The sequence below is a fragment of the Eschscholzia californica genome, unplaced genomic scaffold (genome assembly GCF_041429995.1).
Source record: "Eschscholzia californica isolate CP2 unplaced genomic scaffold, dmEscCali1.0.p SCAF_3, whole genome shotgun sequence".
NCBI classification, from domain to species: Eukaryota; Viridiplantae; Streptophyta; class Magnoliopsida; order Ranunculales; family Papaveraceae; genus Eschscholzia; species Eschscholzia californica.
In genome coordinates this window covers 10,921,602-10,944,495 of record NW_028238420.1, presented here as the reverse complement: position 1 = coordinate 10,944,495, position 22,894 = coordinate 10,921,602, and the positions used below count along the sequence as shown (strand labels likewise).

Below are 22,894 nucleotides of genomic sequence, written 5' to 3'. Positions count from 1 at the left end.
AACCTTCTTTGGTTAAGCTATATTTTGACGGATCGTCTGTAACTTAATTATAACATGCCAGTAAGAGTTCATTGTTCGTAACTAATCAAGTAACTTTGTGGCTGCAAGAACCACAAAGAACCCTTCCTCATTGGACAGTTACCCAATGAGCTAAGAATCAATCTTTTGTTTCTTAATTTGGATGAATTTAATGACTTTTTTATATGTGTACTCTCAAATCGCAAAACAGACTAAAACCGCGGAAAAACTAGGGACTGGAAGACCATCATCAAAGGTTTGGGATTCAACCCCAACCTTCATTTTTGAATTGTCTGACAATGAATGTAATTGTTTATGCTAGGGGATTATATAATTAATGCATGACATGCTTTTAACAAAAACAATCACCATACCATCTTGTTTTTCTTGGCCTTGTGTTGAATCTTCGTGGTTCAGACTTCAGCGTGGGCGTGTGGGCAGAGGACCAAAGGGTAATTAATTATTCCTCAAATGCGAAAAATGCGCAGACCAAGAAAAGAATCTAATAAATGAAGCGAAATGCAAACAATTTGTCAAATGAATTGTTGTTGTGTGAAGAATTAAGCACAAAAAAAAAGATTACCGCCTACACTAATAAAAGAGAGCTGGCTGAGATTTGATACGATCTTTAAAAAGTATTATATATAAATAGGTTTTCGGCTTACATCTCTAGCTTATTGGATGCACATCCTCATCAACATTTTCGATCTTGGCCTTCGCCAAGCGCCATCTTTTTTCTTCGTTTCTCTTACCAAAACCCACACTTGAATTCCCTGAGAAACTGAAGCTATTTGATCCTTGAGTAGTGCTGCTTTCTGGTGATCTTCTACTCGTGCTGTTGTTATACGGTGATGCAGTTATTACCCTGCAGGTACCGAAATGAGGAAACAGCTGATTTACAAGAGTTATAATAGAAATTTTTGTCATGCTAAAATGATTTTCAAACATCGGAAAAGTCGACCCAGAAGAAATACAGGAACAATTTTATAGTTCTTGAAATTCGCTTTGACGGAATTTAGAGTTCAAGAAATTACCTATCCTTCCGCTTTTCAAGAAACCGGGCCACGGATGCTTTACGGGCCTGAGGTACAGCTGGAAGGAAAACCAGTTCTCGATTATTATTGCAAGTGGAAGAACTATGAAACAAATAAACAACAGAGGCTTATATGAAAACATTCTAACCTGCAGGCCTCAAGGTTGCTTCAGTTTCAATTGAAGTTGGTACTTCTGCCGGTTCTTGCTGGCTATTAGATGCCACCAGAGTTCCTACTGCTTTTGCTGCCATTAATTCATCTTTTCCGCTGCTTTTTCTCGAGGACTGAGTACTACCGAGATGTGAAGTACTTTTTCTCGAGGACTGAGTACTACCGAGATGTGAAGTAACACACATAGGGCTCGAAAGACGTGAGCAAGGCATTGTATTATGTGATTGGTTTACATGAGCAGTATCAGCTCCTACAGGCAGTTGAGCTCTTGAGGTTGCTATATTAAGGTTTGGAGAAGATCCATTTCCGGCCAAGAACATAATAGCTTGAGCCTAAACAGAAAGAAGAGTCTGGCCAAAGTAAACTTCTGAACACTTATATCGAGACAGAAAGAGAGAGGGAGAGATCGAGAGAGAGTCACCTTCTCCGGAGAGACATCATCGTAGACATTCACCGCACCCCCATAAAAGATGGTGAGTTGTGCAGGTGCAGCTACAGGCTTCGGCATATTCCTACATTGAGATCAAAAAAGTTTTGCATTTTTCAGCATTGGTGTTGACTTGGAAGACATTCACATTATTTAAAGACAAAGGATTCGTTTGAGCCATGAAAAAGGATACAAAACATATTCAGCGTATCATCCCACCCAGAGACAAAGCGAAATGATTTTCGCGATATGTACTTGTAATAATTGAGCATCCTACAAACTAGTAAAATCTACAAACTTTAACTATTAGAATTGAAGTCTCCCTTTAAATCTGAACCGACTTTTAATGGGTTAAGAAGTTTGTAGTTCAAAGTTTTATTAGAACTCTGGGGCGAGTTCACCCTTCCATTATCTCCATATTGGAACTTCGCCCTACTGATGAATTAACTCTGTTCATTAAGTGTTGTACACAAATCCTAACTCTTATTATATATTCTCTATAATATACCTCTGATCAGCAACCGCAGAAATCGAACCAGAAGATGTGAAATGTGGGGTCATAACTGGAACTCCTCCAAGTTGATGTTGGTTCAAATTGCTACCAGCTGAGGAAACATGACTCTTATAGAAAGGGTTTCCCATAACTGAAATCGTGTGGTTTGGGATAGTATGCGTTCTAATTTCATTAGGATGATGAGTAAAATATGGATCAACATGTTGCATAGGATAAGCTGTCGATGCATATTGGTTACCCCCGTGTACGTCGATATTGAAGTTTTTCTGGATTTCAAAAGATAAAATAAATAGTATCAAAATCAGTTGCTAGCACAAGAAATCTAAATCTCGGAAATGATATACAAACTTAGGAAAAGGTGATCATATTGAACCTGAACTATACTAGCATAGGCTTTTTGATTCGCATCAAATGCATCTGAAGTTGGTATAGGCATAGAGATAGGATGATCAATAGCCGTCTTTTGGGGCCTCTCTTCTTGAACAGTTCTGAAAGACATAAATTGAGGCAACTCGGACGCCTTACTTGAGTAGGGCCACTGCATTGGAGATCCTCTCATGAATACTACAGGGTCAGAGCAAGAAGTGGGAAAGCAGAGTTAATCTAACTACCGATGAAAAGAACACACAGAACACCTCAAATCTTTATCAAGTACCCTAACAATTTATTATTCTACCATTACTGCAAAACTACACAAAAATCTCTCACCTCAAGATCGTTCAATACTTCAAATCAAATTGAAAAACAAAAGATTAAATTAGTAGGATGTCTAAATCTTCCCAAACGAAACAGATTAAACACTTCTAAGAGACATATTATTGAACCCAATGAAACAATAACACTAACCCAATCACAAACTAGTTCAGATCGTCAAGTCGTCCCTGCTCCAAAGTCCGAAACCAAGAAATGAAATTAAATAAAGAGTATACTCTCTTTATCTGTATAAGCTTCTGCATACACGTTTATATCACTATATTAAGAGAAACAACTCAAATTAAGTGGCTTTAACCTTGATATATAACCTCAAAGAAGATTCTTGATATTCAACTCCTTCATAGAAAAATTACATTTCAAAAGTCTTGGACTCATAGACCTATATATGCAAGTGGGATTATAATAAAAGAAGTAAAAGTTAACTCAACAACTAAAATGATTTAATATAATTACATATCTTATATGATTCTTGATCTTTGAGCAATCAATATAGTACTAATATAATAATAAATGCGTTCCTCCCAAGTATTAAAACTAATTCAAGAATGACTTTGAGTTAAATGTTGCACATTTATTGAATACACCACAGCACATGTTAATAAAGTATGAGAAATGCTATTCAGCCCGAAATATAAGGTCGGCCACAGACCGAAGGCTGATGTGACTGGCTCCCATTTGTCAGTGCATTTCTCCTTTCACATGGTCTGACTAATGGGAGTCGGCAACGTCATCTTTCGAGCTAGGACGGGCCCAAATTTCGGGCCAAACAACATTTATGATAAAGTATTATTTTAAATAATTCAATAAAATAACATATACTTTTACCTTCATCACATGTGTCCTAATGGAGGAGAATAATGAAAGTCCTCGTGACAGAAATTTAAAATAAAAAAATAATACTTGAAATTGAGTGGAACTTGAAAATATAAAAAAAAAAAAGAGAGAGAAAACCCCACTTACCTAAAAAATAGGGGAGTTTTTTTTAATAAACTTAAATGGTCAATTTAAATATAACCCATATTATAACATTAAAATACATTGAGGCAAGATCATGATTCACTCAATTAAATTCTTAAGTTAAACCACCCCAAGTCTTCTAAAAGAAAAATCTTTTTTTTAGGTTAATTTGAGTTTTCCAAGTACAAGATTTTTGGATTTGGAAGTAATAAAATGACTATAATCTCAATTTGTAAGATCAATTTTTTTTTTGTCTAATATCACTTGCCCAGAAGTAGTAGAATTAAAGCATATAAAAGAGAGAGAGAGAGAGACTAACCAGTATCTTTAGAATTGGAATTCTCATCTATAATAGTTATGGAGTTCTTGGAGCTTAAACCTAAGAAATTCCTTTCCATACTAAATCAACGGTTGAGAAAAAACAGAAGATAAAAGTCAACCCCCTAAAACTTCTTCAATCTTGGTTCAAATAATAAACTTCAAATGGATCTCTCTGTCTCTCTATAGATAGATGAACAGGAAAAACTTCTGCCGTAAATCCGCCGAAACGAGGTTTTATTTGAAGCTGTGGAAATCAATAGTTATGATCTGTCCCCAAAACTTAAGACGAAATCTGCGAGGAATCTGACGTGGACAATTACATTCCGCCCAAACCATCAAGAGAGAGAAATTTGTGCCAAATCTTGCCGCCGTCCATATCAGGAGGTTCCGTCCGTCTTTGGGAATTTATATTCGGGCTAGTAAAGTTTGTAATACAAATTTGGTATTATCAGCAAGCAACTGTAGGATCTTAACTTTTAGATTTGAGAAACCACGTGCATAAGTAATGACATAAACTTTTTTTTTTTTTTTTTTTTTTTTTTTTTGAAAGGAAATTGCTTTTGACCTAATAATTGCCACGTAGTAAATTAACTGCCGACTAGCTCCCTCGTTTAACATTACCAACCGATAAAATAAATAGCTTCTTACAGCCATGGAAAGTGAAGCGGAAGCACTTCTCTTAGCTTGTAGAAGAGCGGCAGATTTAGGGTTTTCCAAGGCTTATATAGAGGGGGACGCCCAACTCATCATCACGGCTGTAACGGACGGTCCAGATTCCATACCTTGGCGCATTAGATCTAGGGTTCTGGAAGCACGAAACATCATATTGGGTCTTCAATCTGTGCACTTCTTTTTCATTCCACGGGCTGCTAACACGTTAGCGCATAACATGGCACAAGCTGTCCTCTATCATTGAGTCTAGTTTGCTTTAGTCCCTCGTCTTGTCTGACTTGGGCTTCTAGTCCTTCTGTTTACTTCATTGCTTTGTACTGAACTTTTAGTTGTAATGAAGTTTCTCTTCCAAAAAAAAAAAAAAAAAAAAAAAAAAAAAAGATTGACTTCTAACTTTTCACTTTACCGACTTCCTTCCAATAATTTTTTTTTTTTGGTGTGAAAAGGCATGTAGTTTACAATTTATTCATTAAAATTCTCAATGGCAATGTTGAATTTCTCTGTCAATAATAGCTAATGCAGCTTGGAATTTGTATAGCATCCCAAGATCTATACATAAAAAAATGGTTTGTTAGTAAATGTGTGATGCAAGGAGATTTTCATGAGATATCCTAAATATCTTGGATATCTTAAAATCTAATTATTTTAGTAGTATAATATTTTTTAGTAGAGAATTATTAGTTTTGACAGTTTTATATCTTTAAGAAACCTTGTAGGTTTTAGATTCTTTATTAGAATTTAATTAGGTTTAAGAAACTAGTATTTTATTTATTAAAAATTGTTATTTGAGTTTGATGGAAACCCTAAGGCCATGTTTGGCGGACGGGAATGGAATGTGATTCCCGGGAATCACATTCCCGTAACACGATTCCCGGGAATCAGATTATTCAGTTTGATGTTTGGTTTGGCCAGGAATAGGAATTCGATTCCTGATAGATTCCTAACTTGGTGTTTGGTTCGTGTAGGAATCAGAATATAATTTTTTGTAAAATTCCTATTATATCCTTAAACTACATAAATAAAACGTCAATTTTATTATGTACTTTAATCAGTATTATTTATTCAAAATTGCAGATATGAAATAGTAACATGACACACCAATTAAATAGTATCTAAAATGCCAACAACCTTTGGTTGGAGTCGTAAAAGGTATAATCTTCCACTTCGGAGGTCAAAGGTTCGAGGGACGCTGACCATTTAAAAAAAATATTTAAAATAAATAAAGGTCATGGTTAAATTTTTTTCTTTTTAAACATTATGAAATCGATTGTAATGAAAAAAGAAAAAGAGAAGAGAGAAAAAACTAGAGAGGGAGAAAAAGTTACATTTGAGCGAGAGAAAGTATTGCTATGGTGGTGGCTAACCATAGGTTTTTAATTTTTTTAGTTGTGATATTGTGTGGAGGACGATTTTAATAATAGTCATTCTAATATTTTATTAAGGATAATTTGGTCTATAAATATTAAAACAAAGCATTCCCGGGAATGGGAATCACAAACCCACCCCCCTCCCTGGGTTTGCTATTACCCCATTTTGAGGGAATTCTATACCCCCGGGAATAGGATTCCCACTGCATTCCCGCGAGCCAAACAATATCAAGATTGTGATTCCCAAGAATCACATTCCATTCCCACGCGATTCCCGCGCGCCAAACATGGCCTAAGTTTATAAAAGGGGGGACCTGGGAATTGTTTTATTCATTCAAGTTTATCAATAAAGTTCAGTATTTTAGTTTAATCTTATTAGTTTTAATTCTACAAGTCTTAAGACGGAGATCTAATTCTTTTCGGAGTTTTCCGCTGTGTCAATGTGCAACTCGATTCAAATCTCTCTTACAAAACTTGAAAGAAATATCAGTGAGGGAGTTACATTCCACCAAGATGTCCATAGTTATTGGTCTGATTTTCCATGGCGAACATGTTTCCGTTGTAGAACATGCTTTTATCACCACCAAAGCATCACCTTCAATGGTACAAGGAAATTGATTCACCTTTTTGGCAAGTTCAACAACAAGTCTTGCCGCATGAGCTTCTGCTACTGTTGCACATGGAGCCAAGATGTTCCTCACTTCAGCTATGATAATGTCTCCTTTACTATCTCTACAAACCACTGCAATGGCAGCCTTTCCTTCCTTAAAGGCTGCATCAAAATTAATCTTCACTTCACCACTTGGTGGTGCCGACCAACTTCGGATAATAGCTCGCTCCTCATTCTTTTTTTGTGCATCTTGGGGCTCCAACACTGGAGAGAACTCATGTAGCATCATTGCTGCCTCATTAATTATTTCCATGCAACTTGGGTTTTTACGCTCGAACACCCATCTATTACGCGTCTTCCATAAGAACCACAAAACATATAATCTCAAGAGCTTATTTCTATCTTCCTCTTCTTCACACAACCATCCACATAAGGTATTAATCAATATGTCGTCATTCTCCTCCACTCTCGAGTTCATAGCAGGATTCCTCCAAAGTTCTCTGGCTAGCTAACACCTTTTGAAAAGATGTTCAATATCCTCATCTTCTTCATTGCACCAAGAGCATAGCTTTGAAGTTTGTTCATTAAAGTGGAGCGCCTTCATTTTTTTAGGTAGTGCTTCATGAACTAAACGCCAAAGGAATAGTTTTACTCTTGGTAATACTTTGATCTTCTTCCAAAACTGATTCCAAGTGAGTTCCTTCGGTAGTTCCAAAGCGTAAGTGGTAGAAGGCATAGTTTTTTCAATCGACTTATAGAGGGATTTAGTTGTGAAAACCCTTTTTTCTGTATGAACACAAATAAGTTTATCATTTACACACCTTTTATTCAGGGGTATTTTCATAATAGATCGCACCGACAACTCATTAAATATATCTTCTATAAGCTCAATTTTCCAATTACCTGCTTCATCAATCAACTCACTTACTAATAATGGAGTGTATGTATCTTGTTCTTCATGTTTTTTCCTGGCTTGAACCCTCTCAATGTGGGGACCCATGGGTCTTCCCATATTTTAATTTTTTCTCCATTACCAACTGAGTAACATAGTCCTTCTGCTATACTACTTCTCATCTCTAACATATTTTTCCATGTCGAGGTGAGAACAGATTTAGGTACATACTCTCAAAAGTTATTATTTTTAAGATACTTTGCTTTTAAGAGAAGAACCATAGTGTATTAAGTTCTGTCAGAAACCTCCATACTAGATTGCCAACCATTGCCTTGTTTACAATTCCCATGTCTCGAATCCTAAGTCCTTCTTTTTGTCTAGCCTGCAGTTTTCTCCAACTTAAATAATGCATCTTATATTTATCTGAATTATGTCCCCACTAAAAATTGCGTTGCACTCTCTCAATTTTGTTGATAACTCCTTTCGACACAATATTGTTTGATAGGAAATAGATGGGGATAGATGACAGTTCACTCTTGAGTAATACCGTCCTACCTGCATGAGATAAAGAATTCTTCTTCCATCCAGATAATTTCTTTTCTACCTTTTGAACTATAAAATCATAAGACGAAAGTTTGTGTTTCGGTTTCAACAAGTAATTTCCTAAATACACCTCATCGTTTTTCATTTCGTTGACACCCAAAATCTGCAAGACCATAGTTTTCCGGCATTATCACGATTAACACTGAGCTGAATAGAAGATTTTTGGTAATTAATCAGTTGACCGGAACACTGAGCATAATCTTCAAGTACACGTTTCAACTCAATTACATTTCTTTCGGACGCCTTCCCGAAGAAGAACAAATCATCGGCGAACATAAGGTGACTAATACTTGGCGCATATCGATTTATCTTAAGCCCATTGTATAACCCACACCTCTCAGCTTGAATTACTAATTTGGTAAGGGTTTTCGAGCATAAGATAAATATATAGGGGCTTAATGGACATCCCTGTCGAAGTCCTCTTTCACTATAGAAAAAAACCCTTTGGTCGTCCATTCGATAGGATAGAAAAAGAAGTAGTCGAGACACAATTCATAATAATTGAAGAGAATTCGCAATAATACCGTATCTGATAAGCACATCTTGAAGGAAATCCCAATTAACTCGATCATACGCCTTCGCCATGTCAATTTTTTAAGCAAATGACCCATCCTTTGTCGTTGTATGGGCCATAGAATGAAGTATTTCTTGTGCAATAATAATATTATCGTAAACTTGTTGACCCGGCACGAAGGCATTTTGCGCATGAGGCATGAGTTTGCTAAGAAGAGGCCAAAGTCGAGATGTTAATATCTTTGTGATCACACGATACAAAATATTACATAACGATATATGTCTATAATCAATCGGTGTCTCGGGATTCTGAACTTTCGGGATTAACACAATATATGTATGATTAAGAGTACCTGGCAATTGCCCTGATGCAAATATGTCTTGAATTTGCTTAGTCACGTCATCACCAATAACATGCCAGCATTTCTTATAAAATAATGTTGAGAACCCGTCTGGACCTGGAGCTTTGCAGGATTTCATTTCTTTCAAAGTTTGCCAAATTTCCTTTTTAGTCAAGAGCGTACTTAACGTCACATTTTCTGTAGCCAAAAGTGGTATATCTGATAAAGTCAATGCGTCAGGAAAATGAATTACCGGATCAACCCTGGAAGCCCTGTAGAAATGGTCAAGAAACACATTAGCTATTTTAGTTGGGTCAGCAGACCAAGATAGGTCAGCTAACTTTACCGCATTAATATTTTTTTCCTTCTTCTATTAAGGACGGAAAGAAGAAAAAACCCAGTATTTCTATCGTTATCCTGCATCCAATGCTTTTTTATTCTTTGACTCCAAAACAGTTCTTGGGTTATTTCCCAAATAGCTCCCAACTTTGTGACCAGCTTCCTGCCTAGCCCATAACTTCATCAAAAATACCCAGATGGCCCCCTTTTTGAATTACTGTTATAACTCCGTTAACCAGTCATATTTTCTCTCTCCTCCATCTCTCAGCCACCTCATCTTCTCGCCACCTCATCTTCTTCACCGGCGAAGGTCGCCGCCAACAAATTTTCTGATCCTAGATCTAAAGGTCTGGAAAAACCAGACCTTCGTCGGTCTGGTTTCCCAGACCGACGGCCGGCGAAGGGTTCCCCCTTCACCGGTCATTATAGAGAGTGAGAAGAGAGAGAAAACAGGAGAGAGAGGAAGAAGAAGAGAAATTTTTTTCTTTTTTAAGTATGAGATGGAGGAAAGAGAAATGATGACTGGTTAACAGAGTTATAACGATAATTCAAAAAGAGGGGCCATCTAGGTATTTTTGATCAAGTAGGGGGCTAGGCAGGAAGCTGGTCACAAAGTTGGGGGCTATTTGAGAAATAACCCATATTTCTTCCATTCTCCTAAGTTCTGTGATTCTTGCACTTACCCTCTTCTCCTCCTTAAGCACTCCCAGAGAAGGAGATCGATTTTGTATTGCTAAAAGAGTAGATTCGGCCTCTTTAATCTGGTTGAAAAGTTGACCAACTCGTGTTCTACTCCATGTGCTCAACTTCTGTGTTATTTGAAGTAATCTCTGAATAAATCCCCTCTTGAATTTTCCCATGATTCTTGCATTAATTCGTCAAACTCTTCATGAATAGTCCAATGAGCTTCAAAACGAAACGAAACACACCTTCTAATTTTTACCTTCGAAGTATTCAATATAATAGGTGCATGGTCACTATTAAAACGTGGTAAATGTCTGACATGTGCATATCCGAGAATCTAACTCTCCATTCTAGGCTAACTAAAACACGATCTAACCTTTTTCTAATATGACTTTGTAAATATCTTCCATTAGCCCATGTATACGCTGATCCAGAATACCCTATATCAATCAGGTGACAATCTGTAATCATCTCTCATGGCACACCATGGTTCTTGTATTTGCAAATTAAAGTTTCACATAGTATCCGAAAAAGCTTCTCTTTCGTTTGTGCTTGGAGGACCATAAACTGATAGCAAACTCTATTTCTGACTATAACTTATTTCTTCAATTCTTGCGTGGATATAATTTTTTGAGCTGGATATAATCTCTACTTTCACCTCATCATCCCAAGAAGCCATAAGCCCCCACTAAGCCCATTCGACTGTACAATATAACAATTCTTGTAGCTGACTTTCTGAATCCATAAATCCGATGAATTTTGAGATAACTTAGTTTCAGACAAAAAGACAATGGACGGTCTAATCTTTCAATAATTATCTAGTGTTGTAGAGGAATTGGTCCAATTGGTAGTGTATCTACTTAATAATGCGGAAGTCTCAAGTTTAATTCTACAGAAGTACAAGTTCATGGTTTATTGAGTTTGTCTATAAATAATGTAAATAGATGAGTTTTCGGTCAGTAATTTTGTTTGATTTCAAGTTCGTTCTGTAAAGTTTAAATTCGACAGTTATCGTGTTTATCACACCGTATAGCTAAAAAATGAGCCCATTCATGCTAAGTTAAAAATTGGGGCCCTATAAAACGCATGTTATAAGAAATATTAATTGTTTATGGGAGGATTCAAACTTGACCTCTTGAATGTAAATTAGACAAATAACCCATGAGCTACAACATAAATCATGTTATAAATTTGTTTACAATATAATTGTTATTTCGAAACTAACCTACAAATCCAAACCATGAGACTATTTACTATGTTGGACCCAAAGCGACCCCTATATCAATGCCTTTGTAATAACTATTGTAGATGGGTACGCCTCTTTTTATTCCCGAGCCTCCTGCACTCTTAGTGCCTCTATAGATTGAGCGGTCCATAACTTAGTGCCTCTATGGAATGGACAGTCCTTATATACCTGACCTGGGCTCATTCGTGTTGGACTTAAACAACACGGATTAAAAGCAGTCGGAGTGCCCTCAGGCTGCTCCAATCCGTGGCCCCGGCCTGCTTAGTCTTGGCCCCACGAAAGATGTTAAGAGAAAAATGGGCTAAAGGGCAAAGGACAAGGCGCCTTTAGAGGCACTGACATCTTTTGTTAAGGGATCATTTCTATGATAACATAGACATTGTTTCTAGTCTCCTAGAAGGAGTGTATTAAGCATCCGTGGGTATTCTTGAACAAATCGTGTATGTATATTTTCTAAGACATTTTAAAACATTTTGGATATTAATAGACATTTATAGAGGTTGAGTCTGTGGACATTTCGAAACATTAGGTCCACAACGTGTAGTCCGCATTTTTCGAGATATATATTATTACTATTTTATTATTATTAACACTATTGTATTATATTATAATCATTTTATTTTATAAAGAACATATTTTCTAATATTTCAAAACATATCTTATCGAACTTTTGTGCATATTTGTGGACAATCAATAAATATTTATTATTTTTTAATATGGTATTTATTGTTACCATATTATTATTATTATTATCTTATCATACTAAATATAATATTTAAAAAATATATTGTCACATTTTTTTGGATATTTGTGGACATCGGTGGACAATAATTATTACATTACTATTATCTTATTATATGAAATACGCATTCTACTTGTGTTTAAAAAATATTTTAGCGAACTTTCTTTGACATTTCGAGACTTTAGTTGACAACTAGCGCAGATTTGTTATTATCATATTATTATTATGGAATTGTATGAAATAACATATTTCTAATGGGACTTTTATAAACTTGGTAGCCACATGGTGGATATTTATTATTATAATAACATTGCAATTATCTTGTTATATTAAATAACATGCTTTTATTGATATTTCAGAAATAACTTGTCGAACTTTCGTGGCCATTCAAGAACATATTTCTAACAAGGTTTATCACGTTAATTTTTTTAAATATCTCGTCAGCAAGGTTTATGTGTGACGCCCCGTGTTCCGAATCACGGTTTGCCCGGCAGTTTATAAAAGAAACTCGGTCTAATACTAACTCAAACCAGTTTCAAATATAAACCCAAGCCAAAACTCTCATTACGGGTTACAAATCAAGAACAAACACAGCGGAAAATCAAATATAGTTTAAACCTTTTGAAAATATGCTCGGAAAATATGTAACCCAAAATAGTTTTCATAAAGAGAAAAACAACTTGAATTCATGATTATAAATAGTTCACAGAAAAGACTGAATTTGGACAGAGTCTCCTCTATAAATTGAACATATCTAACCTGAAAAACCTGTCAAACATTCATACATATCTCACAAACTTCTAAATAACAATAGCATCAAATAAAAAGTGATAATGTGCATACTATTTACATGTGTACAATCGCAAACAAGTGAGAGAACGATACTAACTATTCTAGATGATACATATATAGTATTAACGTTGTGATTATGCTGAAAATATAATAGAAATTATAATCTTACATAATGTGAGCCGTCGAAGTAAACTATGTCACTCCGGGTCACCAATACCTGCAACTGAAAAACAACAAATAGGAATGAGATAACCCGAAGGTCAGCTCAGTAGGATACCTAGACATCCTACCCGCACCACACACATCAACATTTTAATACATTAATAGTTATAAGTGTTACATATATACAGATATATATACAGAGATATCAATATGCACACGAAGCAAAGCAATATAGCAAGATAATTCTTCTAGCTTACCAAGATCACGACTGAATACGCCCTCAGTCGGGGTCACCTACTATTCGGCTAGGAAGAACCGTTCGGCCTTTGTTAGTGCGTAGGCAGGCGGCGCCTTATCGAACGTTTGACTACTGCAGTGTACACATGGATCCACGTAATACCCCGGTAAGAGCTTCCGTAACTCTCCCTTCGTCATCATCGCCCATTGGGCTAGCTTGTGATCTCAATACGCATCGAATAGTAAATCTCACCCAAACAATGATACGCTTAGAATATGTCATGACTTACCCAGACGACTATAAGAGCATCGTCGTGTAGCAGAGCCATATACCCACGGCGATACAATTATCTCATCTTGAGGCGCGTCCTATCTCCGGCCAGATCTGACGCTTCCTCGCAAGGTAACTCATTGACCATTCGAAGAATACCCAAACATATGCATGAACCTATAATAGTATTAAATGATCTGATAGGCTCCCAAAGCTACAAGAACAGAGCCCTCCTAAAGGTCCCATCAACCCAAAGGAGAAGAGCGTTCTCATGTCTCAAGGTAGGGTAAACCCTGTTTAAAGCCAAGCTTTTACAAGTGTCCACTTTCAGGGAATTAGTATTTTCTTATTAAGAAAACTCGGGTAAACACCCTCTCTTATTTCGGTGAAAACATTGTAAGTATCAATCACAACAAAATTCAAACCACACACACCAGTGGTTTAGCAGAATAAATAAACAAGCATGGCATTGGGTCAGTCCCCTAATCACTCCAAGGGTCGGAATACCCCAACTCCCATCCTCTCCGGACCCCATTCCGGGTAAACTAGAATGGTCGTTACCAAACGGCTGGCCACGCACCGAGTGTAACCCTTGACATAATTCATGGCTAATCCATAACATAAAATAAACAAGGGGACCAACCAATGCCCGTGGTCAAACAACCATTACACGTAACACAGATCAAGCGATTCCGCCTCCATGTTATACACGCAGCTCAAGCGATTCCGCCACCACGTGTTTACAATTCACACAAAACGATCACACAGATCAAGCGATTCCGCCTCCATGTGATTATTTTTCAGAAAAACCAATTTGTTTTGAAAAGAGAAACATCCATAACATAGAGTACACCACATATATACATATCATACCATATCATAAATTGAACTAGAGAACTATAAAAAGAAGAAAATGACTATATATATATATATATATATATATATATAATGGTGAAACGGGGAATACCCGTGCTCCAAGTAAGATTCGTAGGATCCTACCTCTTCTTGCGCTTCCAACGGTGCTCCAGACTAAGCTCCACTTCTCTCGAGCTCCCTATTGCAGTACATTAGTCCAACTGGAATATAAAAAGGCAAAACGGTCATTTGACAGTTACATAACTGTCAAGACTCCTCTTGCAAAGCAAGAATGCATAAAATGAATGAAACTATACTAGGAATGTCCTATCGGTACTATAGAGTCCACTGAGATGATCCATCGAGCACTTGAAATATATACAAATCAACCAACCAACTTCCCATAAATTCTATTTTACATTTCTGAGTCTTCATAAGCTGACAAATCATATAATGAACCAAATACTATGAATCTTGAACTATCAAATCATAAAATGAACCTAATGTTACGAATCCATAACTCAACCTATCCATTTATGTTAAATACGGCAAGGTTCGGGTAACCATCTTTATTCCAATTCATTCCCAAATATGAAATTCGAACCGTAAAATAATTCGGCAGCAACCCGTCTATATATAGACACCCAAAAACAGTCCATAATATTCTAGACATGATTCTGAACATAAATCATTTGAAGAAACTAAAGAATAACTGCTCCAAATCATGAACCCAAAAGAAATTAGACCCAACTATACAGCTATCGAAATAACTATCATAAAACTACCAAATACAGACGAAATTGAAAATTCTGAACCGCTAAACATGTAAAACGAGTCGAATAGAATTACCTGGAACAAGTTTCATTGAATTCCGACCACCGTACGCGAAGAAATTGACGAAGAAAATTCGAACCATAAACAACCCTCAAATGTCTCACTCTCGGCTTCATGCCACTGCTGGTTATCCTTTTCCATTCAATAGAGTTTACAAGGAATAAAGTACATTATATAAAGTGGGCACGTGGGTACAAACGTGTACAGGAAAGAGGAAATTCGGTAAGTGATACATAGGGTACTGCTATAGGAGCCCTATCATATTGCTAATGGCACCTACATATACATGACCTACATTCCAAACTTTGGCTGTGATAGGCACCTATAGCTTGATTCCAAATTTACCACATATCTTCGTCTAAAGTGGCCATGTTACTTCATTAATTTTAAGTCTTTCATTTATATACACCTCACAAGCAAGTCCACCATATTCATACCCAAATAGTTCAATAATTCCATATGACCCCCAATATAGTTTTTTTCTCCTTTCCTTTTTCATCCCACAACTAACCATGAACAAATTCTTAACCCTTAAAATTCGATTAAGAATAAAATTGTCGAATACGGAATAATAGCTAAACAATATATGTTCTTCACACGTCACCAGTCAAAATGCGTGTTTTTTCGAGATCTAACCGATGAGCTGTGTGAATCAACTAAAATAAGTATTTGAAACCAAATCCCAAATGAAGTCACTGGATCCGCTCGGCGTTCTAACTCGTCCGATTCTCCGACTTGAAGGTCTGGGCGCTACAATACTACCCCCCTTAATTGGAATTTCGTCCTCGAAATTCGAATAGAGTCAAAAATGAAACAACATCTGTCAATATCAACACAATCCGTCACAAGACTCGAACCAAGAGAACAAGTTGTTTCGACGCCAACCCAAACTTCTGTAACTTGTAAATTTGAAAGGTTTCCGATATTCCTAGTGATACTCACCGAAGTAGGAATCTCCTGAACTATTCCATCATGACACTCTGCTAGGAAGAGAGTCCTCCGTAGAACTGAAGAGACTTTGTCGATGATCAACAAAACTCCATTCTCCCTTCTACCAATCTGAACCAAGAAGATCTACAACTCAAACTTGCAAATGATGACAAACACAAGCTACCAAACAAAAACTCAAATGACATCAATCTGATGAGAATAAACCGAGTGTTGGTGTCGTTGTGAGAAAACACTGACACATGAAAATACTTGCGCCACAATACTCTGTCGGTTCGAACAAAAGACATATTACATATAATCTAATATCTGAATAGCCTATTCTCTTAAAACACCTGTCGAGAAATGGATATGAAATTCAATCTGGCAGCCCTAAAAATAACTCCATCATTCAAAACAACTCTCGAATTCTTATCCGAAGTAGTCCACACTGAAAGCTGAGGAATCTGACAATTCACTAGATAATGCAATGAACCCTTGATAAGTAATCTCTTGATCCCATGTTAACCAACGACTATGATGTTATAAATCTGATTGTATGCTAAGAAGACAACTAATTAACCTCTTCTATTCTTTTGCCCAGTTCTTTCGACCAACTCTGAACTTGAGAGAACCTGTACCATTTCTAAATCACAAACCCACTGCATCTAACAAAGATCAGTCTGGCTAAACTCTATAAACAAAAAGGTCCAACCCTTCATATCCTGAATTCTTCTGCAGAACTAGTAATATTATGAAGTGAAATTGAGGTTAAACACTAATATGTGCAACCATAGAATAAGCTGACACATATGTATCCTCTTCCCACATCAACCTCATACTCTGAAGCAAATTCTAGAATATCAAACAACTGAATAATGAAACCGAGTTTCCATCTTACCATCTGATCGGAGACTGTTCTATAACAATAACTATCCCCGATATAAAAGATAAAGAAAAATGAAGGCCTCTATACTCTCTATATAAGAATGAATTGTCGTTAATTCTGCATCTTCAAAGAAAATAACATTCTCGATAACATAAGAATATACCGTTGCCCACAATATAGGAAAATAAAGAATGAAGATATCTATAATATATTCAAGTCAAAATTGCCGTTGACATCATAATCTGAGAAACATATGATTGTTGTCTATAAGACGATAAAATAGAAGACCACTATAATATCTATACAAGTCATAAAGAAACCAACTCTCGAGAGTCATTCTACAATAACCTGAGAACCCCAGATACTTCTAGTAACCAACACTGTCTCTATCAATATAACCTCCAATGTCGAAGTATCTCGTTAAACCAATATAATTCAATCCCACATACTAGCATGCTAGACCATATTTCCTCAAACTCTAAACAGAACTGTTAATGAAAACCATAATATTCTTATATGAAAAATATATATCCTTTAGAAAAATCGAACTCAATATCGTGCAGTCAACATATAACTTGAGAATACCATCTCGTATAGTACAACTGAATGAAAAGATGTACCAGATAACAACTGAACTTAGACAGCTATCCTTATCATTGATAATACTCTGACAACTGAATAAAAACCCCGACATAACTGACATTAGCGCCCCATCTATAAATTTGAAGGCTAACACATCTATTATTTCCAGGAGACGAACTACCATTCAGTGAAGTAGTCTCTCTCGATAAGGTCATGTGTCTGATGCCCCTAAATCTCACCACCAACAACTATAGCCGATAAAAGATATGTGTCTCTATCATATAACTTTCTTTCAACCAGACCATACCTTATTTGTAATCAAACTAAAATAATACATGCTCGAAGAAAATCAATCAAAGTTAACCTCAACTTTCTCTGAATGATCTGATCGAAGCTCATAAATGAAGGAATGTGTACGATTACCCAAAAATCCACAATACAAGGTCTGACTCATCTTCCCATTTAGTGAATCCTTTGTAGGGATGTGGTTGCACTCTTACGGTTACAATACTCTTAAGTGGTTCAATCTATAGCTTCTTAATTACTCGATGGCATTTCTCATATTACCGATTCACCTAGGTTAATTACTCCTGGCAATGTCTTCATATGAGAATCACCTGCTCGAGTGACTTAGGCTCACAAAATTTTACCACAAATTCATCCATATCAGATAAGTTGTCCACACACATTATTCTTTGACTTTGATGCCCTAGGTTATTGTCGCTGGACACCTGATCGTTAGCACCATTTCTTGCTTCGGTTTCTTTGAGTCGTTGCAAATTTCCAAATTGTCCTTCTATGGAGATTAGCTTACTAGTTCACTATCCTTGTCCTAAATGAACCAATATATCAATGTTCATCTCGTAAAGTTCTTAACATTTTCCTATTGTCGATCCTTGTGAACTTGTATACTGTCAAAAGTCAACTACACTTAACCTCCTCAAACACTTTTGTCTTTGATACTTTCACAACATCAATATGCCGCCCTGCCCAAAACTTTATACCAAACCATCTTTTCAATACTTGATCGGACACTTGTACCACCTTGCACAATAATCGAGGAAACAAACGACCAATGTAAACCGTTCACCAAGTATTCCTTTTCAGAGTACATCGAAGTATCGAAAATCAGAGAAGTCTATCCACAACCAACCAATGATATGAACCTAAGCCTAACATGAATGCAATTCGTACCTCAGTAATGCTTGGTTGATCGCCACCACTATCTTCTGCAGGCAATGTGCTCGCATAACAAAATCACAATGTAAGTGACCTACCGTTAAAGGAACCTTACTCACATTATGATATCTGAGTGGGACCTTCACGTAGGCCTGACTCAGATGTGCTGAGCACATAAAAGTCAGCAAAGATAGAATCAAAATCTTAAAATCTCAAATAAAACAAAATAAAATCAGCAATATTATTATCTTTTCATATTTTATCTTGAAGCTTTTACGAATTTATCAAGCCTTGGTGTTTTTAGTTACCTCACTCATTATTGCACAGAATATATTCTGATGCCAGTCGGCCCAATGCACGTACTCATGCTCTGATACCAACTGTGACGCCCCGTGTTCCGAATCACGGTTTGCCCGGCAGTTTATAAAAGAAACTCGGTCTAATACTAACTCAAACCAGTTTCAAATATAAACCCAATCCAAAACTCTCATTACGGGTTACAAATCAAGAACAAACACAGCGGAAAATCAAATATAGTTTAAACCTTTTGAAAATATGCTCGGAAAATATGTAACCCAAAATAGTTTTCATAAAGAGAAAAACAACTTGAATTCATGATTATAAATAGTTCACAGAAAAGACTGAATTTGGACAGAGTCTCCTCTATAAATTGAACATATCTAACCTGAAAAACCTGTCAAACATTCATACATATCTCACAAACTTCTAAATAACAATAGCATCAAATAAAAAGTGATAATGTGCATACTATTTACATGTGTACAATCGCAAACAAGTGAGAGAACGATACTAACTATTCTAGATGATACATATATAGTATTAACGTTGTGATTATGTTGAAAATATAATAGAAATTATAATCTTACATAATGTGAGCCGTCGAAGTAAACTATGTCACTCCGGGTCACCAATACCTGCAACTGAAAAACAACAAATAGGAATGAGATAACCCGAAGGTCAGCTCAGTAGGATACCTAGACATCCTACCCGCACCACACACATCAACATTTTAATACATTAATAGTTATAAGTGTTACATATATACAGATATATATACAGAGATATCAATATGCACACGAAGCAAAGCAATATAGCAAGATAATTCTTCTAGCTTACCACGATCACGACTGAATACGCCCTCAGTCGGGGTCACCTACTATTCGGCTAGGAAGAACCGTTCGGCCTTTGTTAGTGCGTAGGCAGGCGGCGCCTTATCGAACGTTTGACTACTGCAGTGTACACATGGATCCACGTAATACCCCGGTAAGAGCTTCCGTAACTCTCCCTTCGTCATCATCGCCCATTGGGCTAGCTTGTGATCTCAATACGCATCGAATAGTAAATCTCACCCAAACAATGATACGCTTAGAATATGTCATGACTTACCCAGACGACTATAAGAGCATCGTCGTGTAGCAGAGCCATATACCCACGGCGATACAATTATCTCATCTTGAGGCGCGTCCTATCTCCGGCCAGATCTGACGCTTCCTCGCAAGGTAACTCATTGACCATTCGAAGAATACCCAAACATATGCATGAACCTATAATAGTATTAAATGATCTGATAGGCTCCCAAAGCTACAAGAACAGAGCCCTCCTAAAGGTCCCATCAACCCAAAGGAGAAGAGCGTTCTCATGTCTCAAGGTAGGGTAAACCCTGTTTAAAGCCAAGCTTTTACAAGTGTCCACTTTCAGGGAATTAGTATTTTCTTATTAAGAAAACTCGGGTAAACACCCTCTCTTATTTCGGTGAAAACATTGTAAGTATCAATCACAACAGAATTCAAACCACACACACCAGTGGTTTAGCAGAATAAATAAACAAGCATGGCATTGGGTCAGTCCCCTAATCACTCCAAGGGTCGGAATACCCCAACTCCCATCCTCTCCGGACCCCATTCCGGGTAAACTAGAATGGTCGTTACCAAACGGCTGGCCACGCACCGAGTGTAACCCTTGACATAATTCATGGCTAATCCATAACATAAAATAAACAAGGGGACCAACCAATGCCCGTGGTCAAACAACCATTACACGTAACACAGATCAAGCGATTCCGCCTCCATGTTATACACGCAGCTCAAGCGATTCCGCCACCACGTGTTTACAATTCACACAAAACGATCACACAGATCAAGCGATTCCGCCTCCATGTGATTATTTTTCAGAAAAACCAATTTGTTTTGAAAAGAGAAACATCCATAACATAGAGTACACCACATATATACATATCATACCATATCATAAATTGAACTAGAGAACTATAAAAAGAAGAAAATGACTATATATATATATATATATATATATATATATAATGGTGAAACGGGGAATACCCGTGCTCCAAGTAAGATTCGTAGGATCCTACCTCTTCTTGCGCTTCCAACGGTGCTCCAGACTAAGCTCCACTTCTCTCGAGCTCCCTATTGCAGTACATTAGTCCAACTGGAATATAAAAAGGCAAAACAGTCATTTGACAGTTACATAACTGTCAAGACTCCTCTTGCAAAGCAAGAATGCATAAAATGAATGAAACTATACTAGGAATGTCCTATCGGTACTATAGAGTCCACTGAGATGATCCATCGAGCACTTGAAATATATACAAATCAACCAACCAACTTCCCATAAATTCTATTTTACATTTCTGAGTCTTCATAAGCTGACAAATCATATAATGAACCAAATACTATGAATCTTGAACTATCAAATCATAAAATGAACCTAATGTTACGAATCCATAACTCAACCTATCCATTTATGTTAAATACGGCAAGGTTCGGGTAACCATCTTTATTCCAATTCATTCCCAAATATGAAATTCGAACCGTAAAATAATTCGGCAGCAACCCGTCTATATATAGACACCCAAAAACAGTCCATAATATTCTAGACATGATCCTGAACATAAATCATTTGAAGAAACTAAAGAATAACTGCTCCAAATCATGAACCCAAAAGAAATTAGACCCAACTATACAGCTATCGAAATAACTATCATAAAACTACCAAATACAGACGAAATTGAAAATTCTGAACCGCTAAACATGTAAAACGAGTCGAATAGAATTACCTGGAACAAGTTTCATTGAATTCCGACCACCGTACGCGAAGAAATTGACGAAGAAAATTCGAACCATAAACAACCCTCAAATGTCTCACTCTCGGCTTCATGCCACTGCTGGTTATCCTTTTCCATTCAATAGAGTTTACAAGGAATAAAGTACATTATATAAAGTGGGCACGTGGGTACAAACGTGTACAGGAAAGAGGAAATTCGGTAAGTGATACATAGGGTACTGCTATAGGAGCCCTATCATATTGCTAATGGCACCTACATATACATGACCTACATTCCAAACTTTGGCTGTGATAGGCACCTATAGCTTGATTCCAAATTTACCACATATCTTCGTCTAAAGTGGCCATGTTACTTCATTAATTTTAAGTCTTTCATTTATATACACCTCACAAGCAAGTCCACCATATTCATACCCAAATAGTTCAATAATTCCATATGACCCCCAATATAGTTTTTTTCTCCTTTCCTTTTTCATCCCACAACTAACCATGAACAAATTCTTAACCCTTAAAATTCGATTAAGAATAAAATTGTCGAATACGGAATAATAGCTAAACAATATATGTTCTTCACACGTCACCAGTCAAAATGCGTGTTTTTTCGAGATCTAACCGATGAGCTGTGTGAATCAACTAAAATAAGTATTTGAAACCAAATCCCAAATGAAGTCACTGGATCCGCTCGGCGTTCTAACTCGTCCGATTCTCCGACTTGAAGGTCTGGGCGCTACATTATGAGATTTTTTATGCTTGACCAGCAGGACTTACCATGTTGTCTGGTTAGCAGGGCTTATTGTATGGGCCAAAATCCGTCATCAAAAGTGCCCCTAGAATTTCACTATTAGTGGGTCGACGAGGTAACCAAGCCCATGAACTAAATGGCAGATGGGTCTGACCCA

General features: G+C 36.7%; 1 protein-coding gene and 2 long non-coding RNA genes across 8 annotated transcripts; all 3 read right to left on the bottom strand.

Annotated features, from left to right (window-relative positions):
• Window positions 1-499: 499 nt before the first annotated feature.
• Window positions 500-4,640, bottom strand: LOC147548363 (protein TIFY 6B-like). 6 transcript variants are annotated; one of them, XM_086668338.1, is made up of 8 exons: window positions 4,155-4,574; window positions 3,011-3,114; window positions 2,538-2,728; window positions 2,159-2,430; window positions 1,645-1,735; window positions 1,201-1,555; window positions 1,053-1,110; window positions 500-883 (listed from the first exon to the last, which is right to left on the bottom strand). In XM_086668338.1, exons 3-8 carry the CDS (start codon window positions 2,721-2,723, stop codon window positions 688-690), a joined length of 1,158 nt encoding a protein of 385 aa, XP_086524464.1. In that variant the 5' UTR covers window positions 2,724-2,728; window positions 3,011-3,114; window positions 4,155-4,574; the 3' UTR covers window positions 500-687. The 6 variants fall into 6 exon arrangements, with proteins under 6 accessions (XP_086524464.1, XP_086524465.1, XP_086524462.1 ...); XM_086668339.1 differs by having other exon boundaries at window positions 3,011-3,134; window positions 4,155-4,411; XM_086668336.1 differs by lacking the exon at window positions 3,011-3,114 and having other exon boundaries at window positions 4,155-4,640.
• Window positions 4,641-12,834: 8,194 nt separating this feature from the next.
• LOC147548362 (uncharacterized) lies at window positions 12,835-15,443 on the bottom strand. The gene is made up of 3 exons (XR_015237988.1): window positions 15,332-15,443; window positions 14,627-14,703; window positions 12,835-13,180 (listed from the first exon to the last, which is right to left on the bottom strand). It is a non-coding gene; the product is annotated as an uncharacterized LOC147548362 (long non-coding RNA).
• Window positions 15,444-19,558: 4,115 nt separating this feature from the next.
• On the bottom strand, window positions 19,559-22,118 carry LOC147548361 (uncharacterized). The gene is made up of 3 exons (XR_015238926.1): window positions 21,988-22,118; window positions 21,283-21,359; window positions 19,559-19,834 (listed from the first exon to the last, which is right to left on the bottom strand). It is a non-coding gene; the product is annotated as an uncharacterized LOC147548361 (long non-coding RNA).
• Window positions 22,119-22,894: the final 776 nt, after the last annotated feature.